Source organism: Ochotona princeps, unplaced genomic scaffold, assembly GCF_030435755.1.
Source record: "Ochotona princeps isolate mOchPri1 unplaced genomic scaffold, mOchPri1.hap1 HAP1_SCAFFOLD_453, whole genome shotgun sequence".
NCBI lineage: Eukaryota > Metazoa > Chordata > Mammalia > Lagomorpha > Ochotonidae > Ochotona > Ochotona princeps.
In genome coordinates, this window is record NW_026701762.1 from 113,495 (window position 1) to 135,553 (window position 22,059).

Genomic DNA, 22,059 nt, shown 5'->3' on the forward strand with positions numbered 1-22,059 from the left:
CTGGGCTTCAGCAGGTGGTCATACAACACACCACATCCCCTGCAGCCTCTGTGAAGGTCCAGTTGACTCATGGCCTGGGCCTTGCACAGAACACTGCGTGCTGGGCCTGGGCCAAGCCAGGTGGGGCTGCTGTGGCACAGAGGCTGGCCCCAAGCAGCCAGCTCTGGGCAGGTGCCCGGCCAAGGCCTTGTTAGTGGGGTGGCCATGAGGCCACACCTCGTGGTGCTGCTGCTGTCTGAGGGTCCGGCTGCACAAGGACCCCCACAGAGACCCAGAACCAGGACTACAGGGCAGTGTGACTCTAACCTTCACCACCGGCTTGACCTTGGCAACCTGAGCAGACAAGACATGGAGGTTTGCTGCCTTTATTTTGTGAAGAGGGATGGAGACCTTCCACCTGCTGCTTGGCTGCCCCAAATGGCTGCGGCAGGCAGATGTAGGCCAGGCCACGGCAGGAACAGGAGCCGCATCTAGCTCTCCCACCCCACCCCGTCCCCCAGTCCCAGGCAGGCTGGGTCAGAAGTGGACCCGCAGGAGGTGAAACCTGGGACAGAGTAAGCAGTGTAGCCCACCCCCACGTGTGGCCCTGTGTACCAGGTGAGCATTGCTAGGCAGGCTCAGCAGCCGGAAGGCGCTCACCATCCTGAGTGTCCTGCCACGGCGCGTGCTGTGGCCCATGCTGTTCACGGTCCAGCAGACACACGTGCCCCAGGGCTGACCCCTCACGTGTGGGTCCCACAGGACCGTGGATACTCCTGTGTCCTGCACCCGGAGGGGCCTTTCGTGTGGCTGTGGCCCAGATCAGGGGCAGCCCCAGCGGTCGGCCAGGCTGCGGCGCTGGAAGGGGCTGTCGGCATAGACGGGCAGCGGCCGGGCCGGCTGAGCCCCTCGTGGGACCAGACGGAGCAGGAGGCGGCCGCGTGGTGGGCCTGGCGCTCGGGCCAGCATCGCCACCTGCTGGGCGGACACGTGTGCCGCAGCGGCCACCGCGGGCACCGGGTCACTCTGCAGCTGGTCAAGGTCTGCCAGGGGACAGAGGGAGCGATCAGGCAAGCCAGAAGGGCGCCACCCAGGCCCTGGGACGGGTCGGCGTCTCACCCTGCAGTAGGGAGTCCAGCAAGTCCTGGCTCAGGTGGTTGGGGCTGGCGTGATGAGCGAGGAAGCCTGGATAGAGGCCGTCCGTGAGCCGTGGGGGACCGGCTGGCCCCACCCCAGTGCCCCCCACCCACAGGCCTCACCTCACCTAGGAGCACAGCGGCCGCCCGTCGCAGGGGGTCCTGCGGGCTGCGCAGGTAGCCCTGGGTTTGGCTCAGGAATTGGCGCAGGTGGTCCGGGTGTCGCTGAACCTGGGAGTAGGGGAGCTCATGGTGGGATGGGGCCAGGGGTGGGCCAAAGTCCCCCCACGCAGCAGCCAGCCACACCCTGGCCGCCCCGGTCCCCCACTGACCAGGCGATGGCAGACGCGGCTCAGGGCCTCCGGGCTGTCGTAGTGGGCCACAGTGACCACCTCCTCCAGCAGGCCCCAGCGCAGGGCCTGGTCACAGCGGGCCAGGGTCCACTCGGAGCTCTGCCGCACGGGGAGGGAGACAGGCTGAGCGCTCAACGGGGGGCGGACATGGAGGGGAGCCCGGCCCAGAGAGGCAGGGTGGGCTGACCTCGGCAGCGTCCCGGCTGGGGTCGTGCAGTCGCAGCAGCAGAGGCACCAGGCTCCTCAGCACCAGCCTGCGCAGGGGACCGCGGAGCCCCAGCCGGAGCCCGCCGCGGCCCCGCCGCACCAGCGTCCCCAGCAGCCCCACGGCCGAAGCGCGCACCGACTCGCGGCCCTGAGGGTGACAGTGAGTCTGGGCGAGCCGCGGGTTGGGGTCTCCTGGGGGCGCTCCAGGGAGAGGGGGCTGAGCTCACGTCGTCCAGCAGCGGCGGGAGGCGCGGCCCCAGCTCGGAGCTCAGGAGCCGCACCGGTGCCTGTGGTCGCAGCAGGAGCCTCCGCAGCGCGCCCAGCGCCGCACACACCAGCCGTGCGTCGCCCTCGCCCAGGGCGCCCAGGAGCGCCGGCAGCAAGGTGCTCACGTGCCGCACCTGCCGGGACGGACACCCGATGACCCCGGGCAAGCGCTGCCCACCAGCCCCGCCCCACGCCGCGCTTCCCAGCCCTCACCTTCCTGCGACTCAGCGCCAGGTGGCCGAGGCCGAGCAGGCCCAGCCAGCGCACTGTGGGCTCCGGGTCGCCCTGCCAGGTGCGCAGCCGCTCCAAGATGGCCTCCTCGCGGAGAAGCTGTGCGGTGGGCCGGCTCTGCAGCAGCTGGGCCGGGCACCCAGGGTCAGGCCCGAGCGGCTCCGGCACGCAGCCCTAGGCCACCCCACGCTGCCCGCCCGGGAAGCGCGCTCACCCCAGTGAAGAAGGCCATGGCTGTGAGCCGCTGCGGGGCATAGGTGCTGCGCAGCCGGGGAAGCAGATCGGCGAAGAGGCCTCGCAGGTGGTGGTCGGCGTGCGCCACCATGGCACTGCGTGGGCGGCAGTGGCAGCACTCCCTCGGCTCGGGGGCCTCGGGACCCTGTCTCCCCTCCCACGCCCGCCCCTGCCCCCTGCTCCGAACCTGGCCAGCGGCGAGCCTCCTTCAGGGGCGCCGTCCAGGGCGGGGGGCCTCTCCTCACCTGGCCAGCAGCAGAACGCCCTCCAGGTGGGTGTGGGCTCCCACCAGCCTCCTCCAGCCTCCCGCCTGCTCCATGCACGTGACCACCATGCGGCCCCCATCCCCAGTGAGCAGGGCCTTCAAGGCCTCCACAGCGCAGCTGCGGTGTGAGGTGGGGCCGCGGGCGAGAAGGACAGTGAGGCTTGGGCGGGCTGTGGCGGCCCCAGCCGGCCCCTGTGTGGCCTCTCACCTGGCGTGGCTGTGCGGCGGTCCTCGGTGAGATGGGGCCCAAATCTTAGGGGAGTCGGGGCAGTACGTTCCCTGGGCCAGCTCGTGCAGCTGTGTGACCAGTGCAAGGAGCAGGTACGAGTAGAAGCCCCGTGTGGCTCCTACACAGCCCGACACAGTCAGCATCTCCCCGAGTGCACGGGTGGCCTGTGGAGCAAGTCGTCGGCTCAGCTGGCAGGCCCCGAGAGCACTCGGGTCGCCTCGCATGGGACGTGGCCCAGTTGTCAGCCACGCGCTGGACCTTCCACGACTCAGCGCGCCCCTGCACCCTGGGTTGGTGGAAATGCCCCCGGCCACCTACCGCCAGCGCCTGCGGCTCCCGCCCGGGTGTCCCCTTCAGCGCCCGCAGCAGCTGGACCAGCACCTGCCCGTTCACACGCTGGTTCCGGCTCAGGCTGCGCCAGAGTTCGGCTGCTGCCCTGAGGGTGAGACTAGGGCTGCGGGGTAGTCCGGCAGTGCCCCTCATCCCGCCTGCCCGCTCCAAGGAGAGACCCCAACAAAGGCTCATGAAATAAACCCGGCATTCCATCACTTCTCCAGGGCTCAACCGCCACCCTGCGCGCTCGACCCTCCAGAGTCGGAGCGGGCATGCGTCAGCCGAGCCTGGGAGCTGGGCTCCTAGGCCCCTGGGGCCAAGCAGGAAGGGGAAGGAAGCCGCGTGGGGGGCGCGGGGGCAGGGGAGGGCAGCAGATTACCGGTCTGGAGGCAAGGAGCGAGGCAGCAGCGCACACACCACATCCTGAGCGTGCTCCAGGGCCAGCGCGCTCAGCACCCGCAGCGCTGCCCGCCGGGGCCTGCCCTCGGCCAGGATGGGCACCTGCGCCAGCAGCCCACGCACCAGGGCGTGCACCTACGTGGAGGTGGGGGCGCCAAGGGCAGAGGTCACTGGCCAGGTCAGCCGGACCCCAGCACATTGCTGAGGGGCCAACATTCCACTGGGTCAATCCCTGCCTCCCAGGGGCACCCACAGGTGACGAGGGCGGGCGGGGCTGACCTGGTCCTCCAGCCGCTGCCCTCGGGCCTCCAGGGCTGAGGACAGGGTGAGCGCTGTGGTCTGGGTCCCAGCAAAGCCCGCCTCCTCCAAGCAGGCGGCCGTGTACAGTGCCAAGTCGGCAAGGGCCCCTTCGTCGCAGGAACTCTGCCAGGACAGACAGGCTGTGGGAAGTCGCCAAGTCCCTTGTGCTCCCCCCCAGCCCCCTCCCACAGGGCCCCGTGCTGGCAGCCCCTCTCACTCCTGGCACTGCCCACTGTCTACAGGGCTTGGCTTCCAAGTCCAAGGGAATTGGAAGACTGCCCGGTTAGGTCCGGGCACAGAGGAGCCTCCACTTCACCGCTCACCTGGCAGAGCCCCTCGGGGACTGGTGCCTGGGCTGGCTGTGGGGAGCCGGACTCCCCGTCGCCGCCAGGGGTTGGAGCCCCTGGTGTAGGCTCAGCCTCAGCTTCAAAGTCTTGAGGCGCAGGCTGGGGGCCTGTGGAAGGGGACCCCAGGCTCCGCTCCTGGTTGGCTCGAATCCCTTCAGCCACAGCTGTGAGACTTAGGGCTCCTACAGGGGCACCCCGTGCCCGGCCCCACACACCCCCAGCCATAGCTGCCGAGCCAGCAGCAGCTGTCGCCGCGTCTCCCCAGGGAAGTCGTGCCCAGGCCTGACCTACAAGTGGCCTGGGGCGGGCCGTGGGTGGGCGTGGCCAGGGAGCAAGTGCTTGCGCCCCCCCCAGTGGAGCCCGCTGTGGACCTGGCCAGGTGCTGGCCGTGAGTCATCAGCTGCTGCCAGCCCCTCCTGGCAGGGGCTGCTAAGGAGGTCCTGCTGGGGCCCAGGGATTCAGACTGGCCGATTCAGCTTGAAGGAAGCAGGAAGGGTGGGGCTGTGCCTGGCCAGGCCCCTGCATTCCAGCCTGGCCAGCCACTCAGGGCATGAGGACCACGGAGCAGACTGGCACTGTCCCATGCGCATCCAACCGTGGGCATAGGAGGTGGGAGGCTTCTGACCCCCCCCCGAGTGTCCCCCGCAGGTGCCCACACGGTTGTGGCGGGAGCCCTGGGAGTGCCCAGGGCAGTGACGTGTTCAGTGTGTGTTTATGAGCCTCCCCTAACGCGGGCACCCTGGGCCAGGCCTGCCCCACCCTCTGCCCTACTTCCCCACCCTCCTCCCTCAGCCGGTCGCACAGGCAGCCCTGCCCGCCCTGCCCCTGAAGAGCCAGACCAGCTGGTCCAGCAGAATACCTAGGCCCCAGGAAGTGCTCCTGGCAGCACTGCCAGCCCCACCTGGCAAGCCCAGAGCCTGTCCTGAGGGCTTCTCGCTTGGCCCAGGCTGCTACCACCCTGCTGTGCTTGGCGGGGGGGGGGGCTGGCCATGGACCCACCTGTCGAGCCAGCTCCCCGAAGCTCAGCACCATCACGGCCAGTCCCCCCCTTGCCTTGGCAGTTTGCTGGGGGAGCTGCCGGGGTGGCCGCTACCGTGGCAACGGACACCAGGGCCTCCCTTGGCTTGGGAAACCAGTGGTGTCCCCACTGACAGTGGGCAGTGCCCTGGCAGGTGCGGGAACCTGGGTGGGCCCCCACTCGGACCGCCCATGGCATCTCTTCCGGCCACAGCACCACCGCCCCAGTCTGCCTTCAGCAGGCAGAGCCTTCTGCATGGGGGTAGCTCCCAAGTTCAAGGTAAACAAACTCTCCATCCCCCAGGGCTCCAGCTGGTGCAGCAACCCAGCCCTTGGGACCTTGGAACCCGGGTGCGCCTAGGCCCTGGGCAATGGGGGAGGATGTATGGCCAGCCAGACGAACACATTACACATGACACACGGGGGCAGCAAATGAACATGTTGCTTGCAGTTACTGACCCCATCCCGGGGGCCTTCACGGGGAACTCCTGGGGCTCAGACTGCCCACCAGGGCCTGAAGCTGCTCCGACAGTGCCACCTGCAGGGACAGGGAGGAGCTGCTGGGTGGCTCTGGGGGGTGGTGCCCGGGGGCATCCCTCTGGCCACCTCAGGCCTACCTGGTACTGCTCAGGGCTCTGCAGCCGCCTGTGGGCGGCCCTGAGGTGGCCCAGGGACCGCTGGGCAAAGGCTCGGGACTCAGCCAGAGGGGGGAGTGGCTGGCACAGCTGTGGGAAGGACACAGCACAGGATGGGCAAAAGGCAGCCCCCAGGAGCAAGGTGGGGGGAGCTCTGGTGGGGTGCAGAGGGGTGGGGGCAGCTCTGGCGGGGTGCAGAGGGGTGGGAGAGCTCTGGCGGGGTGCAGAGCATTGAGAGTCGGAGTGGGGGGTGGTCACCTGTCCCCTGTGCACCCAGAGCCCCAGCAGCAGCTCCACTTGGGCCGGCCTCACAGTGCGAGGCTCCTGGGCCCCTCGAGGCCAGACCCTCAGCTCCTGCCCGGGCTGGGGGGAGGGCTCTTCTGCCAACTGCAGCAGGTCCAGCAGTGGGGACCCTGGTGTGGACAAGCAAGAGTGACATGAGGAGGGGTGCTAGAGCCTTGAGGGGACGTCAGCATTGTGGGCCCACCCACCATCAGCGTCCAGGAGCCGGAAGGCAGCTTTCTTCCCTGGCAACGTCTGCTTTTCGGGGTCCTCAGTGAGCTTCATGCGCGGCTGGCCCCCCACACACACCAGCTGTGGAGCAGAGGTTGTTGGCCCAGCTGGCTGTGGCCCCTTCCACCCCATCCTGGGCCTACCTTGTAGACGCAACCCAGGGAAGCCAGCTCTACCTTGTAGACGCAACCCAGGGAAGGCTGCTGGGGGCAGGTGACCACGCTAGTGCCAATGCCAATGCCGTCAACCTCACTGCCCTGGCGGACACGGGGAGACGCTGAGCCCATCTGCGTGCAGGGGGCCTGGGGCTCTCCGAGGCACCCCCACACCTACCTCCTGGACCAGCCGGGCCAGCTCCTCCTCATCCACGTTATTGCTGACGGTGATGCTGATCCGCTCCAGCCAGGGCATCTGGAACCTGCCAAGGGGAGCATGGACCCCCGTGACCCACCTCCCCAGCTGGCCACACCCCTCTGAGGCCCCTGGAACCCCAAAAAGCCTCCTGGGCTCACCGTGCTGCAGTGCTCCGCAGGATGCCCCGGATTTCCTGGGCCTGCTGCAGGAGGTCACCGCTGTCCAGCCGCAACCCCACTGCCCGGTAGCCCAGCTCCCCCAGGGCCAGGGCCACCGCCAGGAAGTTAGGGAGGCCACTCCTGCGGGTACAGAAGAGGGGCTCGGGGCTGAGGCTGCTGTGCCATGCCCCCCACCCTGGGAGCGGTGCTCCAGGCTCACCTCCGCACGCTGTAAGAGTCCAGCAGGCCCTGGAAGGCCTGGGGGAAGGCCAGCGCATAGGCCACAAAGGCCGCCCGCTCCCCAGGGTGTGGCTCCTGCTTGCCCAGCCCCAGGTGAGCACACACCCTCTCCAGCCAAACCTTCACGTGGGCGGGCAGGTTCACAGCAGGCCCCTCGCTGACTGCCGGGGCCAGCATCTGCAGATGGCCAAGAGACGGTGGGTTTTGCTGCAGGTGCCGTCCGTGCCAGCTGCCCAGGGCGGGCTTGGCACTGGTTCAGAACAGCCACTTGTGTCCACAGGTGGACCTGCCCCACCTGTGGGACAGAGGCCGGCCTAGTCTGTCCTCTGGGGTGCTACAGTTGAGGGGAGTACTGACCGGCTCAGGGGGCACCTCGCTGCCTGAGAAGGACGTGATGAAGGAGTGGGCCAGGGTCCCGGCCACGGGCACGCCCCGCAGCTGTCCAGCCAGCACGTTGCTGCTGCCATCAAAACCTGTGCCAGGGAGGCAGGTGGGCAGTGGGAGCAGTGCTTCCTCTCTGCCCAGCCGCTGCTCCCGCGGCCCCCAGGGCCCTCACCACCCAGGTAGCTGTAGGTGGAGGCAGTGAGCCCCCCATCCGGGCCCTGAGCACGCCGCAGTCCCAGCTCCAGCAGCCGCTTCTCAGGGCCTGCGATGAGGCGCAGCCGGGCAGCGTTGGTGGCCACAAGGCTGAGAGAGCAAGGGTCAACGACCGAGAGTCAAGGGTGTGGGAGCTACGCAAGGTGCCAGTCCCAAGCCTCACACCGTGCCCCCTGCCCTCCTCCCGTACCTGGCATAGCCCACCAGGCACAGCAGCGGCGTCTCCAGCAGCTGCACCACCAGCAGCGGCCCCGACACCTGCAGCAGCGGCACCTAGGGAAGACGGTCAGCTGGGAGCACCTGCCCCTGTCTCCTCCGCCCCTGGGCCCCCATCCGCGCACTCACGCCTGGGAAGGCGAGGGAGCCCTCGGGCAGGGCCCGCAGCGTCACCCTGGAGCAATCGAGACCCCGGAGGTGCTCAAAGAACGCGGGATCCGTGTCCGGGGGCAGCTTGGAGGCCAGGAACTGCACGTCTGTGGGGCACAAGGGCTGGGCGAGTGGCTTGCAGGGGGCGTCCCGACTTGCACCCCAGGGACGGCCTGGTGCTGCAGGTACCTGTGTCCCGCAGGTGAAAGGCGCGCAGAAAGCGCACGCAGTCGCGCAGCCCCGCGAACAGGGAGAAGGCGCCTCCGAACGGGCAGCGGCGGAAGGAGAGCTCGAAGTCGGCGTGGTCGCGCGCCCTGCCCGCGCGCCAGTAGCCCAGCGCCATGGTGACCTGGTACAGGTCGGTGAGCAGCGGCCGGGCCGCAGCCAGCGCCTCCGCGTCCTCCTCGGCCGCCATCTCGCCCCGACGCCCCGCCCTGGCGCCACGTGCGCGCTCCAGCCAATGGGGCGCTGCGGGGACCCGCGGGCCGCGGCCACCTGGAGCCAAGCGGGCACCCCTGGGAGAGCCCGCCCCTGCGGCAAGGGGCGGGGTGCGCCGCCCGCAGAGCCTGGCCACGCCAGCCGCCCCTCCTCCGGCTCGGGGTTCCTGGGTACCCGCCCCTGGGCCGAGCGGCCCGACTCCCGCAGCAGTGGACAGACCCCGCACTCTGGAACAGGTCTTGCTGGGTGCACCGTGTGCGATGAGCGGGTCACTGTGTTACCCCTGGCTGAGGCTGGGCTGCATCCGGGGTGTGTGGAAACAGCAAGTGGCCAGCCAGCTCAGGCCCCAGGCTGCCCCTGGGTTCCCCGCTCCCACAGCCCCAGACCTTCACCCCTGCTCCTATGGGAAGAGCTCAGCTGGGACAGGGGCTGGACTGCAGGAGAAACAGGGTGGCTGGGAGAGGGGGCACTGGGCCCCCAGGGTGTGGGTGCTTAAGACGGACAGAGGGGCCAGGGCGACGCACAATGACAAACAAGCAACAGCCACAGTGCTCTTTAATCACAGGCGGCTCCCACCCCTCCCACTTCAGATCTTGTTGAATGCTGCAATGTCCACGCTCTGCACCTAAGGAGGGATTGAGGTGTGAGCCCAGCGGCCGGGGTGCTGCCCCCGCCTGCCCAGCCCCCGTCCAGCGGGCTCCCGTGCCCCCCGCCTGCCCAGCCCCCTACCCGGCGGGCTCCTGGACCCCGTGCCCCCCGGCCTGCCCAGCCCCCTACCCGGCAGGCTCCTGGACCCTGTGCCCCGACTCACATGCTCCTCGAACTTGGTGATCTCCTCCTCCAGCAGGTCGGTGCCCACCTTGTCGTCCTCCACCACGCACTGGATCTGCAACTTGCGGATGCCATACCCCACGGGCACCAGCTTGGACGCCCCCCAGACCAGTCCATCCAGCTGCACTGACCGCACGCAGGCCTCCAGCTGGGCCATGTCGGTCTCATCATCCCACTGTGGGGCAGGGAGTGGGGTGTTGGAGTCAGCCCCCACAGCCGGCGCCCGCCCGCCCCAGCCTGGAGGGGCAGGGCCCACTCACGGGTTTGACGTCCAGGAGGATGGAGGACTTGGCCACCAGCGCCGGCTTCTTGGCCTTCTTCTCGGCGTACTGCCGCAGGCGCTCCTCCCGCAGCCGCGCCGCCTCCTTGTCCTCCTCCTCGTCGCTGCCAAACAGGTCGATGTCGTCCTCGTCGTCCTCTGCCGGGGTGGCCACCTTCTGGGCTGGCGGCTCCACTTGGCGCATGGGCGACACGTGCTGTGGGCGGGCAGGGGGGCAGGCTGAGCCGGGTCCGTGGCAGAGGAGGGCCTGTCCCGCTGGCCAGCCCCACATCTAGGGCCTCACCTGGGTCTGCGGGGCCGAGCGGGGGGCAGGCGAGCCCCTCTCCAGGGCACTCAGCCGGGCCTCAAGCTTGGAGACGGTCTGCTGCAGATCCCGCACCACTGTGGGCAGGGGCAGGCAGTCAGCACTGGCCCTCGGGCTGGGCTGGGTCCCGCCCCGCAGGCCCAGGCCTCACCGCCTCTCAGGTTCTGGTTTTCGACTTCCAGGCTGGCGATGCGCACGGCGAGCTCACTGTGGTCCCCACTTGGCCCGCTGGAGGCCCCGGGGCCCGAGCTCTGGAAGGCAGGAAGGAGGGGGTCACGCTGGCCCGAGGCTGGCCCGGAGGTCCAGCAGTGTCCCCAGTCCCGTCACACCCACCACAGCCTGATCTCAGGGGTGTGTGAACCAAGCCCCATGGCTGCAGTCTCAAATCATGTGCTGGCTGCGCCTGCTGTGGTGAGATGGGCTCTGTGGTGTGGGCCACACGGTATGTCCAGTGCCAGGACTTGGTAAGGAGGCTGCCAGCCCCCCAGCCTCCTGAGCGCCTGCCAGGGGCCAGCGCATGCTGCCCTGCCCTGGATCTGCTGGGAAAATGGCAGGCGCAAGGCAGGACAGGACGGGGTAGGATGTCTGTCTGTCTGACAGTCGCCTGCGAAGGCCCAGGGCCGTTGGATGTAGGGGTGGGCTGGGAGCTGGGCCTGTGCTGTATCCAGAGAAGCTGGGGGGCGGGACACAGACCCCACAGGCCCTAGTGGGGTCCTGTGGTTCTGTCAGGTGCACTCTAGCCCCTCCCATCACTAACAGAGGAAGCCCATGACCACAGCGGAACAGGCAGGAAGGCTCATGGGTCTTGTAGCCCTCAGCGACCGGGAAGCAGCTGGGGGGCACGGTGCCCTAGCAGCTGTCTGCAGCCCTGGCGACCCACACCGAACTAGCTCCACAGCTCGAGTGTGTGTGGCCCCTGCACCCACGCAGAAGGCCACAAGACGCTCTTGGTCTCAGCCCTGAATGTTGCAGCCAGCAGGGTCCCAGAGGCCCAGCCCACCATGCCCTGCTCCCCCGCACTGAAAACTTGGGCTTGAGGAATGGAATGACAAATTCTGCCCAGAGCTCCCAGCCAAGGTCAGCAGGGGACACCCTGCGGGAGGGCGGGAGGTAGGGAAAACAGAGTGGCTGGGATGGGACCACTTGTGTGTGCACCTGGACCCCGAGGTCCTGGGAGTCACACTGCCACAGGACCCTCACGATGGGGGGCTGCCCAAGTTCTCAGCACGGAACCTGTGACGGCACCCGCCCCGTGACCAGGGACAGCAAGGCCTGAACGGGAAGCAAGCAGGAGCGTGCACTGTGGGCGTCCACGGGTGGCGGCGGCAAGCAGGCCGGGGCAGGAGCAGGCAGGGCCGCGGGGAGCCAAGCGGTACTTACCCCGGCCAGAGACTTCTGGATGTTCTCTCTGGCTCTCGCGATGTCGCGCAGGATCCCGCTGGCCCCGTTCCCCTGCAGGCAGTGCACATACACTGGCTTTCCTTGCGCTGGCTTTTTTTTTTTTTAATTCAAAAACAAAAGCCCCAAAGACCCTCAGAGAACAAGGGGCCAGAGGAAAGGGGGCAGCGCAGCATGGCAGCGAGCGGCAGGTGGCCCCGGCGTGGCAGACCCAGCACCCCAGAAGCCGGCCGAGGCACCTTCCGAGAGCCTGCTCCAGGCTCGCCCAGCTCGCTGGCCTGCGGGCAGCTCAGCCTCACCTGGCGAGGGGCGCCGTCCGCGGGGCCGTTCATGCGCTCATAGAAGCTCCTCTCCGCGTCATCATACTTGAATTTGTCAAACCAGATCTTCTCGTGGACCAACAAGTTCGTGGTCATTTTTCTGCTGGGAGGAGTTAAACCAGGTCAACATGGCCAGCGCGGGGGCCTGGATGGTCCCCAGCCCCACCACCACAGGCCTGTGGCCTGGCCGGCCCTGCAGAGTCTCCAGTCCCTGGGAGCAGCGTCCAGACACCACTGCTGGTCCAGTCATTCCAGCACGAGGCCCCACCCCCTCCAGAACCTTGCATGGACGTACACACGTATGTGTACACGGGTTCTCACACACACACACACACACACACACCCATCCCCCGCTGGCCTGAAAGGGGCTGTGGCTCTGTAGTCCCACACTCCTCCACTCGCTCAACCTGGGACAGTGCCTCCCCAAACCAAACCCGGCCCCCCACGCTGCCCAGCAACCCCTCGGACCCTTGTCACAGCGCCATGCCCAAGCCCCGAGGTCAAGCTCTGCCTCCCGTGGGCCCCGCACGTCTGCTGCCCAAATGGCTTCATCCCCTGGGACCTGCAATGCCACACCCACCTTACCTCCAAGGCCAGATGGGCGCAGGCCTGACAGGGAGGCAGGCACAGGCTTCCCACACCCCGCACCCTGGCACACAAGTTGGGGCGTCGGCCACGAGACCCGCTGCCCTGCCCACCTCTGCCTCCAGCCTAGCAGGCTCCACAGCCACAGGGAGACCACCCCCAGGGAGGGACAGCTCAGCCCATGACCCACAGCAGGCCCCCGGCCTTGTTCTCCTACTTGGGTCTCAGGCTGGACGGGGATGGGCCAGCCCGGTGTCCGGGCCAAAGGGCCAGGGAGGTAGCTTCGAGGCGCCAGGCCGTGCGCAGGGCCTCGGCGGCGTGGTGGCGGCACTCGGCACTGTCGTAGGCGGGCTTGCTGAGCCAGGGGGCCTCCGCGTCCTTGTGCAGAAAGTACCAGTAGGGCCAGGCTGTGGAGCCCTCCCCGTCCAAGCGCCGCGGCCCCGGCCGCTGGCTGCCCTGGCCGCTGCGGCTACGCCGGTCCCTGCGGCCGCGCCGAGCACCTTCAGCCTGGCCAGCTCGCTCCTGCAGACGCACCTTCCCCGGGGGGTGGCCGTCAAACAGGGCCTCATAGAAGCCTCTCTCGGCCGCATCGTACCGCGGCTTGTCCAGCCACACCTCCCCCACCAGTGCTTGCAGGTTGCCCAAAGGGTATTGGCTGCTGGCTGGCAGGCTGGGCTGGCAAGCCAGGGCCAGCTGAGGGGTGGGCACCGGCGGCTCTGTGTCACGGGCTCCCTGACCACGGCTCTCCTCGGCGGCCAGCAGGGCCTGTGACCACTCCACGAAAGCCCGCTCGGCCTGGTCAAAGCAAGACTTGTTGACCCAGATGCCCCAGGTCACGTGGTGGCAGGCCACGAGGTTGCCATGGACACAGGCACTGTGTGTGGCCAGGGTGGGCGGCCCTGCGGCCTGGGCAGCAGCATCAGCCAGTCTCTGGCGGTAGCAGGTCTCCGCCTGGTCGAAGAATGGCTTGTCCAGCCACACGTGGTCTGCAGAGAGGCCCAAGAGGGCCACGTCCGTGGGGTCCAGCCAGCCCCTGGGTGAACGCTTCCTCTTCTTCAGCAAGGGCCTCTGGCTGTCGTGTTTCCTCCTGGGGTCCGTGGCCTCTGCCTCCTTGGCCTCCTCCAGGCTGGGCCCGTTCATGGCCGGCAGCTCCTGGTCGCAGGCGGCCGCTGTGGCCTCAGGCCTCCGCTTGTCCTCCCACACGGTCTCCAGGGTGCAGGAGGCTTTCCCGTTCCTCATCTTGGGGTGCAGCGTTAAAAAGCAAGCACAAGAAGGAGTGGCCACACTGCAGACCACACAGGCTCCCGTGTCTCCGCGACCAGCAGGTGTGAGGGTGCCGACGGGAAACCTCGCACTTCCTGGGCCAGAGTGACCTCATGGCACAGATGGGCTGCTGGCAGGCAGCCATTGCCGGCAGCAGCAGGACCTTGGAGCCAAGGGTGTGGGGGTGCGCACAGTGGCAATCCTGGTCGGGCATGGCTCACTCACTAGGGCCCGGATGACCTCCAAGGGTCACTGGCACCGATGACGCTGTGGCCTCTGCCACCAAGTGGAGCCCCTGAACCAACCCTGAAGGGGGATGCCGCCTGCCTGCCCACACCCGGCGTCCACCTGCTCAGACCGCCAGCCCTTACACAGGGCCAGCAGATCTTTCTTGTCACTGACCCCAGGGGCCCAGGGGCCCTGGGACCCCTTCTTGTACTCTCCTCCCACAAGGCACTGCTCAGTGAGGGGCTGGAGGGAAGTCTGGGGCCCAGCCGGCGTGGGACTCACCAAGGCCGGGCTGCTGGGACAGAGGCAGGGGTGTGCTGGCAGTGGGAGCAGAGCCCAAGAGGGGGCATTGTGACGTCACCACTGTCCCCAGCCCAGGGTGCTGCCAGCCCAACCCCCACGGACAGGGCCGTGCACAGGCCGTCGGGAGGTACTTACTTTGGCTGTGACCTCCTGGGCAGCATGAAGGGAAAGCAGTGAGGTTAGAGATGGACAGTGTGTGGTGGCCGCGTGACTGGGCAGTGCTGCCTGTCACCACGTGAGCAGGGCCCCCAGTTAGCCGTCTCCATCCGCTGCACGGCAGCCACACAGGTGCACTCCCAAGGGATGCTGGGTCCTCCCTGACCCTGCCCACCCGTGGCAGCAGGAACAGTGTTGTCCTTGGTTCCAAGTGTGCCACCCGACGACCCAGGCAGGAATGCTGCTGCACAGCCGCCTCTCTGGCCCCAGGCCGAGGGACTTTTCTGCAGCCAGGCCCTGCCCTTGCCAGCACGGGCCAAGCCACGCCAAGGACTCCCCAGGGAGCACAGCACAGGAACGCAGCCCGCCGCCACCACCACGGCCGTGCGTCACACACCCAGCCCGCAGGGCCCACCAGGCCGGGCCTGCTCAGGAGAGGAAAGCGCCATCAACCCCCACCCCAGCCTGAACCCGTGGGACCCAGAGCTTCCTGCGTCTTGCAGCCATACAGAACGGCCACCGATCCCTGACGTGGCAAAGGTGCCCACAGAGGGGCTGCCCTCAGAAGGGACTTCACCCTGTCCCAGCAGGGTCCCTGCAGCTGCTCACAGCTGAGCAGCCCCACAGTGCCAGGGACCTCCGGGCACTGCTTCAGGACCTGCCAAGGACTCCCCAACAGCCACAGACACAGACCCAACAGTCAAGTGTTTCGTTAACTCCCCAAACCATCTTGAAACCCACCCACCGGCTTTCGCCAAAGACAACATTCCAGTCCAGGCTCCTCGGACCTTAGAGAAGTTTCCTTCCACTGCTTGGGAGGCAGCCCACGGGGGCTCCCTGCGGGGACAGGCGCCCCGGAGAGCACGGCGCACTGGCCATCCTCCCACGGCCAGCTCAGCCGCCTCCAGGTCACGTTGGACTGCAGGCCACCGGGCAGCCCCTGCAGAGGCGGGACCCAGCTTGCGTGCCAGCTCCCCAGGACACGGCGCTTTCTCAGAGGCGGGGAGCCCACCGCAAGGCCCTGCCCGCAGCGACGACTCCCCCAGTTCTTGGCGGCTCCCCTCAGAACTGCACCCCGCCCTCGCCGGGTCCGCTCATCCAGCCGAGAACCCCGAGTCCTGCCTCCCTTGCTCGCTCGCGACCAGGAGACGCCTAAGCCCCTCAGGGAGCGCGCGTCCGCCCGGCCACGCCAAGTGGCCCTAAAACGCACTTGCCACGCGAACCCCAGACAGAGCGGCCGTCGCCATGGAGACGGCGGCCGCCCCCCGCCCGCCACGTGGCCCGGCCACCCCGCCCCCCGCCCTCGGCCCAGGTTCCCCGGCGCGCTCCGGTGCCCGGGGCGCGGCGGGCGCAGCGGGACCCGGCCGCCCCCGGCCCGCGGCCTCTGGGGGGCCCCTGCGGGACTCACACGGCAAGGCAGGACGCGGCGAGCAGCAGGCAGGGACTGCGCAAAGGGAGCGCCGCCCGGGCCGCGCACGGGAAATGAAGCGCCGGGCTGTACCAACCGCGGCCGCGGGGGAGCACGGCCCTCGCGCGCGCCTCGCCCTCACCGTGCCAGCCCAGCAGCCGCGGGCGCCCGGCAGCGCTCGGGCGCAGGCGACTCAGAGCCGCCCGCGGAGCCGGCCGACCCGCGGTGCAGTGGGCGCGGCTCGCCCGCAGCAGGGCCGCCCCGAACCGCCCCTCCCGCGCCGCGCCGCGCCGTGGAGTCGCCCCTCCCGGTGGGCGCGGCGGGCCGGGCAGCGCGCAGGCGCGGCGGGGTGACCTCTCGGCCAGCCGGCCCCGCCGTCGAGATGGCCCTCGGCAAGGCCTACTCCATCCAGGACAAGGTGCAGGCCGTCGAGCGCGTGACGGGCGGCACCCTGCGCGGCTGGCTCAAGGTCGAGGCGAAGCTGCGCTGGTTCCTGCAGCAGCTGGGCGGCGAGGTGGGCACGTGGCGCAAGAAGATGCGGCTGGCCAGCGAGGAGGGGGATCGACCGCGCCGTGTCCGCCTGGTTCCTGGCGCTGCGCGGCCACGGCGTGCCGCTGTCCGGCCCCGCCATCCAGGCGCAGGCCGAGGCCTTGGCGCGCCAGATCCATGGCCCCGCGTGCACCTTCAAGGGCAGCCACGGCTGGTCTGGCACTGGCAGCAGCGCCACGGCGTCTGCAGCCAGCGCCCGCCCGCCCCCGGCCCCGCCGAAGGCGCCTACGGCCACGAGCAGATCTACAGCGCCGACGTCACAGGCCTCTACTGGAGGCTGCTGCCCGCGCAGGCCGCGCCCCCGGGCGAGAGGGTGACCGTGCTGCTGGCCGCCAACCTCACGGGCGGCCACAGCTGGAGCCGCTGGTCATCGGGTGGCTTGCCGACCCGCCCAGCCTGCGCCGCCGCAACCAGGACAAGCTGCCGGCCTCCTGCCGCTACAGCCCGGGCGCGTGGCTCAGCCGCCCGCTGCTGCGCGGCTGGTTCTTCGAGGAGCTCGTGCCCGGAGTCAGGCGCTACTTGCGCCGCAGCCGCCTGCAGCAGCGGGCGGTGCTGCTCGTGACCCAGCCGCCCTCTTCCTGGCTGTCCGCGCTGGACGACGGCGGCGAGGTGGCGGCCAGGCCGTGCCGGCCGCCGGAGCCGCTGCAGACGCCCGATGGCGGTGCGCGTGCTGTTCCTGGCCCCGCGCCGCCGGGGCAGGGCGTAGTGGCGGCCTTTAAGCGGCTGTACAAGCGCGAGCGGCTGCGGCTGGCTGTGTCCTGCGCCGCCAGCAGCCCGCGCGCCTCGCCGAGGCGGCGGCCGAGGAGGTAGCTCAGTGGCTGCACCTGGACGACGACGACGGGCTGCCGGGCACTTACCGGCCACAGGCGGACCCCGCTGCCCCTGCAACCCTTGCTGACTTTCGGGGCGGGAAGCAGGGCCAGGAGGCCGCCGAGGTCGAGCAGGAGCCGGGAGGAGGGGGAGGTGGTGCCTCTGTGCCCAGTGCAGGGGAGGCCGTCCAGGGGCTGGAGAGCCAGGACACCAGCGAGGTGGGGCCGCTGCAGCTGCGCTCGCTGATCGGTGTGGCCCGCAGGCTGGGCGGTGTGGCCCGCAGGCTGGGCAGCGTGGCCTCCAGCGACAGTGGTGTGTGACCCAGCTGCCGCCCTGCTCAGGGAAGGGCTCTGTGGGGAGGGTTCCCTGGTGCTGGGCAGAGGCTGAGCCCATGGTTGAGGAACTCGGTGGCATAGCTGAATGGACTGGCCTGCTAGGACCCCCAGGACTGGGGGCTACTTTCTTGGGCCGTGCTACAGAGCCTGGAGACCCATGCCTGTGGAAAGCCACTCAGCAGGGCAGGGGCCAGCTACCTGGGGGGTTGGGCTGTTTTAAGAAGCAGCAGCACACTGGCCCCACCAGATCCCCCCAGGGTGCACACACACGCCCCCAGGAAGCCGCGGCCATGGCTGGCAGACACCCAGCTGGGCTGTGGGAGAACTGAAAAGATGGGGGCAGGATCTTAGCAGCCCAAGACTTGGAGGCCTTGCTCCTGGGCAGAGGGCAGAGAGGCTGAGCACGGCGTTTCATAAAGCATCCTTACTTTGAAGCGTTTTGAAGATTCGCTTTATTTGAGAGGTCGTCACCCATTTCACTCCCCACGTGGCTGCAATGGCCAGAGCTGGGCTAGTCAAAAGCCAGAAGCTTCTGGGCCTGCCACATGGGTGCGGGGGCCTGAGCGTCCACTGACTGCCCAGGCCACAAGCATGCAGCTGGAAGGCAAGTGGGGCAGCTGGGACATGAACGGGCACCACAGACAGAAGCTCATTGGCACTGGCCCCCAAGCTCCTACTTCCCCCCCAAGAGGTTGGATGCGGCCCTTGCTAAGTACCCCTACCTTGACCTTGAAATCCCTGCCAGAAGGGCAAACAAGGTTGGGGCAAGAAATGGACAGAGCAGGACTGCGGCCCCCCCGGTCTCTGGGCAGCGAGGAGGGTGGGCCTCCAAGGCCCTTGCCAGCTGCTCCTGTGTGAGCCAGCTGCCCCTGTGTGAGCAGGCCCTCTCCAGGGCTGTGTGGGCAGCTGCCTGGGGCTCTGCAGGCAGGACTGCCTGCCAGGCTTAACCTCCTCCAGCAGGGGGGGCTGGTGATGGCTCCTGTCCCGTGACTGCCAGCTGCCCACCGCTCCTAACTGCCCAGGCCAGCTGAAGGGGCCCGGGCAAAGCCTTGGCAGTTCTGAAGGCTACAGGTAGGGGTGGGGATGAGTGGGGAGCAAGGGGTCCTGCAAGGGACTCAGACCCTCCACCCCCAGGGGCCCCAGAGCTCTGGCGTGCACACCACAGCATCGTATCGCCCCAAATCCTGGTGTCCCTGACCACTGGGATGCACTTGGAGGCCTTGCTGGGCTAGGGGTCTGAGGGAGAGAGACCACGTCCAGCCTACGCTGCCCCACACCCAGCTCCCAGATACAGCAACCTGCCCAGCAGGCTAGCGGCCCTGTCTACACAGGTGGCCAGAGTCTCTGGCAGATGGGGGTAGAGAGCCCCATATCTCTCGGGATGCCATTAGGAAACAGGCCGAGGCCTGACTGGGTCAGCTCAGCTCCTGGTCCCCGGGAGAGTCCATCCATCTGTGGGGGCAGGAAGGGCGACACGGGGCAGCCTACTTCCTGCTGAGCTCCTTGGCCCGCGTGGTGGCGGCCTCCACGGCACTCATGGTGGCCGCACGCAGGCCGCCCTGCTCCAGAGCATGCAGCCCATAGATGGTGGTGCCCCCGGGAGTGAGCACGTCGGTGCGCAGCTGGGCGGGCAGCTGCCCCTCCTGCAGCAGCATCTTGGCAGTGCCCTGCAGAGAGGGTGGGGTCACCAGGGCCTGCCAGCCCCCACCTCACACCTGCTGCCCTCCCCCTCATGTCCACCATGAGTGGCACTACCCAGCCTACCCAGGGTCGCTCACCAGCAGGGTCTGGGCAGCGATGCGGTGGGCCAGTGCACTGGGCATGCCCATCTTGATGGCGCCTTCGGCCAGGGCCTCGGAGAAGGTGCACACCTGCCCGGAGGAGGACGCTCAGCACCGCTGGGACAAAGCAGCAGGCCCCGGCACAGCCCCCAGCCCCCGGCCTCCCACTCTCCCACTGCCTGGCTCTGGGCGGCAGCCCACAGGGCCCCAGGAGTAGGGACACTCACAAAGGCCACGCCGCTGCCGCTGAGGCCCGTGTGAATGTCCACGTAGGCCTCGGGCACCTCCTCACACCGGCCGCAGGCCTCCAGCAGCTCCCGCAGCAGCCCAGCCTCGCCACTCCCCACACAGCGGCCCAGTGCCATCACCATGGCCCCCTCCTGCACCGTGCAGGGCAGGTTGGGTGAGACCCGCAGCACCCGGGCATTGGGGGGCAGCAGCTAGCCAGAGAAGAGGGCAGAGTCAGGGCTGGTGGGCGGCACTCCCTGGGCTGCCTGCCCATCACCTGGTCCCCTGCCGGCCACTCACCTCCTCCAGGGTGCTCAGCGGGACCCCTGCAGCCACAGAGACCAAGATGTGCTCTGTGGTAACCACGGGGGCCACCTCAGCCAGGACGCCAGGCAGCACATGAGGCTTTGTGGCGAAGATGACCAGCGAGCAAGCCTGCAGCACCTCCTGGTTGGAGTGGGTGGTCTGGCAGCCCAGAGCCTGCAGGACCCACCCAGCACACAGTGCGCGGGTCGGGACTCTGGCCCTTCAGCTCACGGAGCCGACAGGGAGGACCCAGCCTGCCGGCCTAGTCCTCACAGACCTGGGGCCGGAGGGCTCCCATCCCCCCAGGCCTGGTCCCTCACCTGGAAGTGGCAGAGGTTCCTGTCAGTTGGGGCGCTGGCCATCACGTGCTGGGCTTCCACCTTCCCTGTTGGAAGGCAGAGGGCAGCGGGCAGGTGAGGTGGGGGGCAAAGGGGGCGCCCGGCCTCTAACGCACTCCCTCTGGCCGGGGGCAGGGATGCTGTGCCCAGGAAGCGCCACTGCCCACCTACTGCTGGGCACGGCACCCCAGGCCAGGGGTGTGGCCGAGCTGTGCTGTCCGCGAGGATACAGCACCAGCTACCAGAGGCTGTGCTGCACAGAACCGGAAGTGGGGCCTCCGGCGGGCGCGGAGAGGCCCACAGAACAGCGGGGAGGCCCACAGGACAGCGGGGAGGCCCGGACAGCGGGCAGGCCCATAGGACAGCGGGGAGGCCCCCAGGACAGCGGGGAGGCCCCCAGGACAGCGGGGAGGCCCCCAGGACAGCGGGGAGGCCCGGCGCCCACAGGACAGCGGGGAGGCCCCCAGGACAGCGGGGAGGCCCATAGGAGAGCGGGGAGGCCCCCAGGACAGCGGGGAGGCCCGGCGCCCACAGGACAGCGGGGAGGCCCACAGGACAGCGGGGAGGCCCCCAGGACAGCGGGGAGGCCCCCAGGACAGCGGGGAGGCCCGGACAGCGGGGAGGCCCCCAGGACAGCGGGGAGGCCCGGCGCCCAGGGAGCCCCAGGCCGGGGGTGTGGCCGAGCTGTGCGTCCGCGTGGACGCAGCACCAGCTAGGAGAGGCTGGGCTGCACAGGACCGGAAGTGGGGCCTCGGGGCGGCTCGCCGCCTCCTCCCGCTGCAGGGCCCCGCGGAGCCGTACCTGCCCGGATGAGGCCCTGCGCAATGGCCTCCGCCATGCGGCCCGCGCCCACGAAGCCCACACGCCGCGGACTGGCCGCCATCTCCGCCGCGGGTCCGGCTGGGCCCGCCCCTCCCGCCTCATTGGTGAGGACGCCGCCGAGCTCACGCCGCCCATTGGCGGAGAGAGGCCGGGGGCGGGGCGCGGGCACAGGGGCGTGGCCCTGGGAGAGGGAGGCCGGGGGCGGGGCGCGGGTACTGTTCCTTCCTACTCCACTAACCCTAACCCCAACCCTAATACTAACCCCTAACCCCCACCCCAACCCCACCCCCAACCCCGACTTGGAAAGCCAGGCGGATCATGGGCTTGTCATGCACTCCGGCCGGGCGACATGTAGCGTGCTGTTATTCCGAGCTGTGAGCTGTCCCTCCCCATGGACCTTCCGGCAGCAGGGCAGGCCTGCCCGACCCTGACCCTGCAGCCCCGGAGCTGGTGGCGGTGGCCACTGCAGATGTCCTGGGAGGCGGAAGTGAGCAGTGCTGGCTCTGGCGGGGGCTGGGATCTGGCCTCCACCTCCCTCGCCTTGGGTGGCTACGGGCAGAGTGGTTCTCTCTCCGGAGGGTGGGACAGCTGAGGATGCTGGCAGCCTGAGGCCAGGGGGCATTAGGAAGGTGGGGCAGGGGTGAGGGGACGAGCACACTGGCTGTACAGACGGCAGTGACCACCGGCGCCACCGCTGGAACCATGGGCCAGGTTCCCAGGCAAGGACAGTGTGGCCCATGCTGTGTTGTGCACGGAGCCGGCTCTGCTCCTTCGGGCCTCCTGAGCCCGGACGGCCCGGCTGGGACAGCTGTGAGGACATGGCAGGGCCAGTACAGCCCCACGTCAGTAAATAGGGACAGAGGCTGACGTGGCCAGCCAGCTGGCTGCCCAGAGTCCTGGAGTGTGCAAGCACCACTGCCTGCTCCCGCCCTCACTCGCCCCTGCACACCCCAGGAGGCCACCTCCCGCCCTCACTCGCCCCTGTACACCCCCCCAGGAGCCCACTGCCTGCTCCCGCACACACCCCCAGGAGGCCACCTCCCGCCCTCACTCACTCCTGCACTGCTCTAGCCACTGTACTCTCCCACCAGGGATGGCTGCCCTGAGTGGAGCAGCAGGTGCTGTGGATGGGAGTGCCAGGCAGGGACATCAAGGCCAGGCCTGTGAAAACGCGCTTTATTGGAGGGACAGCAGGCCACAGTGGACATCCAGCACA

At 68.9% G+C, this 22,059-nt stretch overlaps 5 protein-coding genes across 11 annotated transcripts; 1 reads left to right on the forward strand and 4 right to left on the reverse strand.

Annotated features, from left to right (window-relative positions):
• Positions 1–516: 516 nt before the first annotated feature.
• On the reverse strand, positions 517–4,549 carry MROH6 (maestro heat like repeat family member 6). Its single transcript, XM_036498315.2, is given in 15 exon segments — positions 517–544; positions 740–1,022; positions 1,099–1,164; positions 1,244–1,346; positions 1,448–1,567; positions 1,656–1,823; positions 1,903–2,076; positions 2,156–2,299; positions 2,388–2,502; positions 2,653–2,790; positions 2,881–3,065; positions 3,220–3,337; positions 3,614–3,768; positions 3,913–4,056; positions 4,257–4,549. Coding segments are annotated over 15 exon segments (2,190 nt in total). The 5' UTR covers positions 4,506–4,549.
• Positions 4,550–5,718: 1,169 nt separating this feature from the next.
• NAPRT (nicotinate phosphoribosyltransferase) lies at positions 5,719–8,593 on the reverse strand. 3 transcript variants are annotated; one of them, XM_004580868.3, is made up of 13 exons: positions 8,350–8,593; positions 8,140–8,267; positions 7,985–8,067; positions 7,754–7,884; positions 7,555–7,670; positions 7,178–7,374; positions 6,958–7,098; positions 6,779–6,863; positions 6,622–6,702; positions 6,424–6,526; positions 6,191–6,345; positions 5,915–6,022; positions 5,719–5,835 (listed from the first exon to the last, which is right to left on the reverse strand). In XM_004580868.3, exons 1-13 carry the CDS (start codon positions 8,573–8,575, stop codon positions 5,773–5,775), a joined length of 1,617 nt encoding a protein of 538 aa, XP_004580925.3. In that variant the 5' UTR covers positions 8,576–8,593; the 3' UTR covers positions 5,719–5,772. The 3 variants fall into 3 exon arrangements, with proteins under 3 accessions (XP_004580925.3, XP_058515950.1, XP_058515951.1); XM_058659967.1 differs by lacking the exon at positions 6,958–7,098; XM_058659968.1 differs by lacking the exons at positions 7,754–7,884; positions 8,140–8,267; positions 8,350–8,593 and having other exon boundaries at positions 7,985–8,052.
• A 556-nt stretch (positions 8,594–9,149) lies between these two features.
• EEF1D (eukaryotic translation elongation factor 1 delta) lies at positions 9,150–15,821 on the reverse strand. Of its 5 annotated transcripts, none has more exons than XM_058659977.1 (8): positions 15,675–15,821; positions 11,711–11,834; positions 11,394–11,465; positions 10,165–10,264; positions 9,993–10,090; positions 9,690–9,905; positions 9,410–9,604; positions 9,150–9,223 (listed from the first exon to the last, which is right to left on the reverse strand). In XM_058659977.1, the coding sequence occupies exons 2-8, from the start codon at positions 11,825–11,827 to the stop codon at positions 9,185–9,187; spliced, it is 837 nt and encodes a 278-aa protein (XP_058515960.1). In that variant the 5' UTR covers positions 11,828–11,834; positions 15,675–15,821; the 3' UTR covers positions 9,150–9,184. The 5 variants fall into 5 exon arrangements, with proteins under 5 accessions (XP_058515960.1, XP_058515959.1, XP_004580815.2 ...); XM_058659976.1 differs by having other exon boundaries at positions 11,711–11,831; positions 15,675–15,809; XM_004580758.3 differs by lacking the exon at positions 15,675–15,821 and adding an exon at positions 12,534–13,794.
• Positions 15,512–17,353, forward strand: TIGD5 (tigger transposable element derived 5). Its single transcript, XM_058659969.1, is given in 6 exon segments — positions 15,512–15,763; positions 15,850–16,230; positions 16,232–16,376; positions 16,379–16,573; positions 16,576–17,029; positions 17,206–17,353. Coding segments are annotated over 6 exon segments (1,575 nt in total).
• Positions 17,354–18,831: 1,478 nt separating this feature from the next.
• PYCR3 (pyrroline-5-carboxylate reductase 3) lies at positions 18,832–20,918 on the reverse strand. The gene is made up of 6 exons (XM_004580761.2): positions 20,823–20,918; positions 20,004–20,068; positions 19,678–19,857; positions 19,377–19,589; positions 19,147–19,239; positions 18,832–19,035 (listed from the first exon to the last, which is right to left on the reverse strand). Exons 1-6 carry the CDS (start codon positions 20,902–20,904, stop codon positions 18,853–18,855), a joined length of 816 nt encoding a protein of 271 aa, XP_004580818.2. The 5' UTR covers positions 20,905–20,918; the 3' UTR covers positions 18,832–18,852.
• Positions 20,919–22,059: the final 1,141 nt, after the last annotated feature.

What these genes read in the sequence shown, in the direction of transcription:
- EEF1D (XM_004580758.3), bottom strand. Translation starts at nt 13,555, where the DNA reads ATGAGGAACGGGAAAGCCTCCTGCACCCTGGAGACCGTGTGGGAGGAC. An exon ending in CCGTCCAGCCTGAGACCCAA is followed by an intron (nt 11,835 to 12,533) that starts GTAGGAGAACAA and finishes AACTCCTCCCAG; the next exon opens with CAGAAAAATGACCACGAACT. An exon ending in AAACCAGAACCTGAGAGGCG is followed by an intron (nt 10,091 to 10,164) that starts GTGAGGCCTGGG and finishes CCCTGCCCACAG; the next exon opens with TGGTGCGGGATCTGCAGCAG.
- PYCR3 (XM_004580761.2), bottom strand. Translation starts at nt 20,904, where the DNA reads ATGGCGGCCAGTCCGCGGCGTGTGGGCTTCGTGGGCGCGGGCCGCATG. An exon ending in GCGGCAGCGGCGTGGCCTTT is followed by an intron (nt 19,240 to 19,376) that starts GTGAGTGTCCCT and finishes TCCTCCGGGCAG; the next exon opens with GTGTGCACCTTCTCCGAGGC. An exon ending in TCGCTGCCCAGACCCTGCTG is followed by an intron (nt 19,036 to 19,146) that starts GTGAGCGACCCT and finishes CCCTCTCTGCAG; the next exon opens with GGCACTGCCAAGATGCTGCT.
- NAPRT (XM_004580868.3), bottom strand. Translation starts at nt 8,575, where the DNA reads ATGGCGGCCGAGGAGGACGCGGAGGCGCTGGCTGCGGCCCGGCCGCTG. An exon ending in GCTCCCTCGCCTTCCCAGGC is followed by an intron (nt 8,068 to 8,139) that starts GTGAGTGCGCGG and finishes CGTCTTCCCTAG; the next exon opens with GTGCCGCTGCTGCAGGTGTC. An exon ending in CTGCGGAGCACTGCAGCACG is followed by an intron (nt 6,864 to 6,957) that starts GTGAGCCCAGGA and finishes TCCCCTTGGCAG; the next exon opens with GTTCCAGATGCCCTGGCTGG.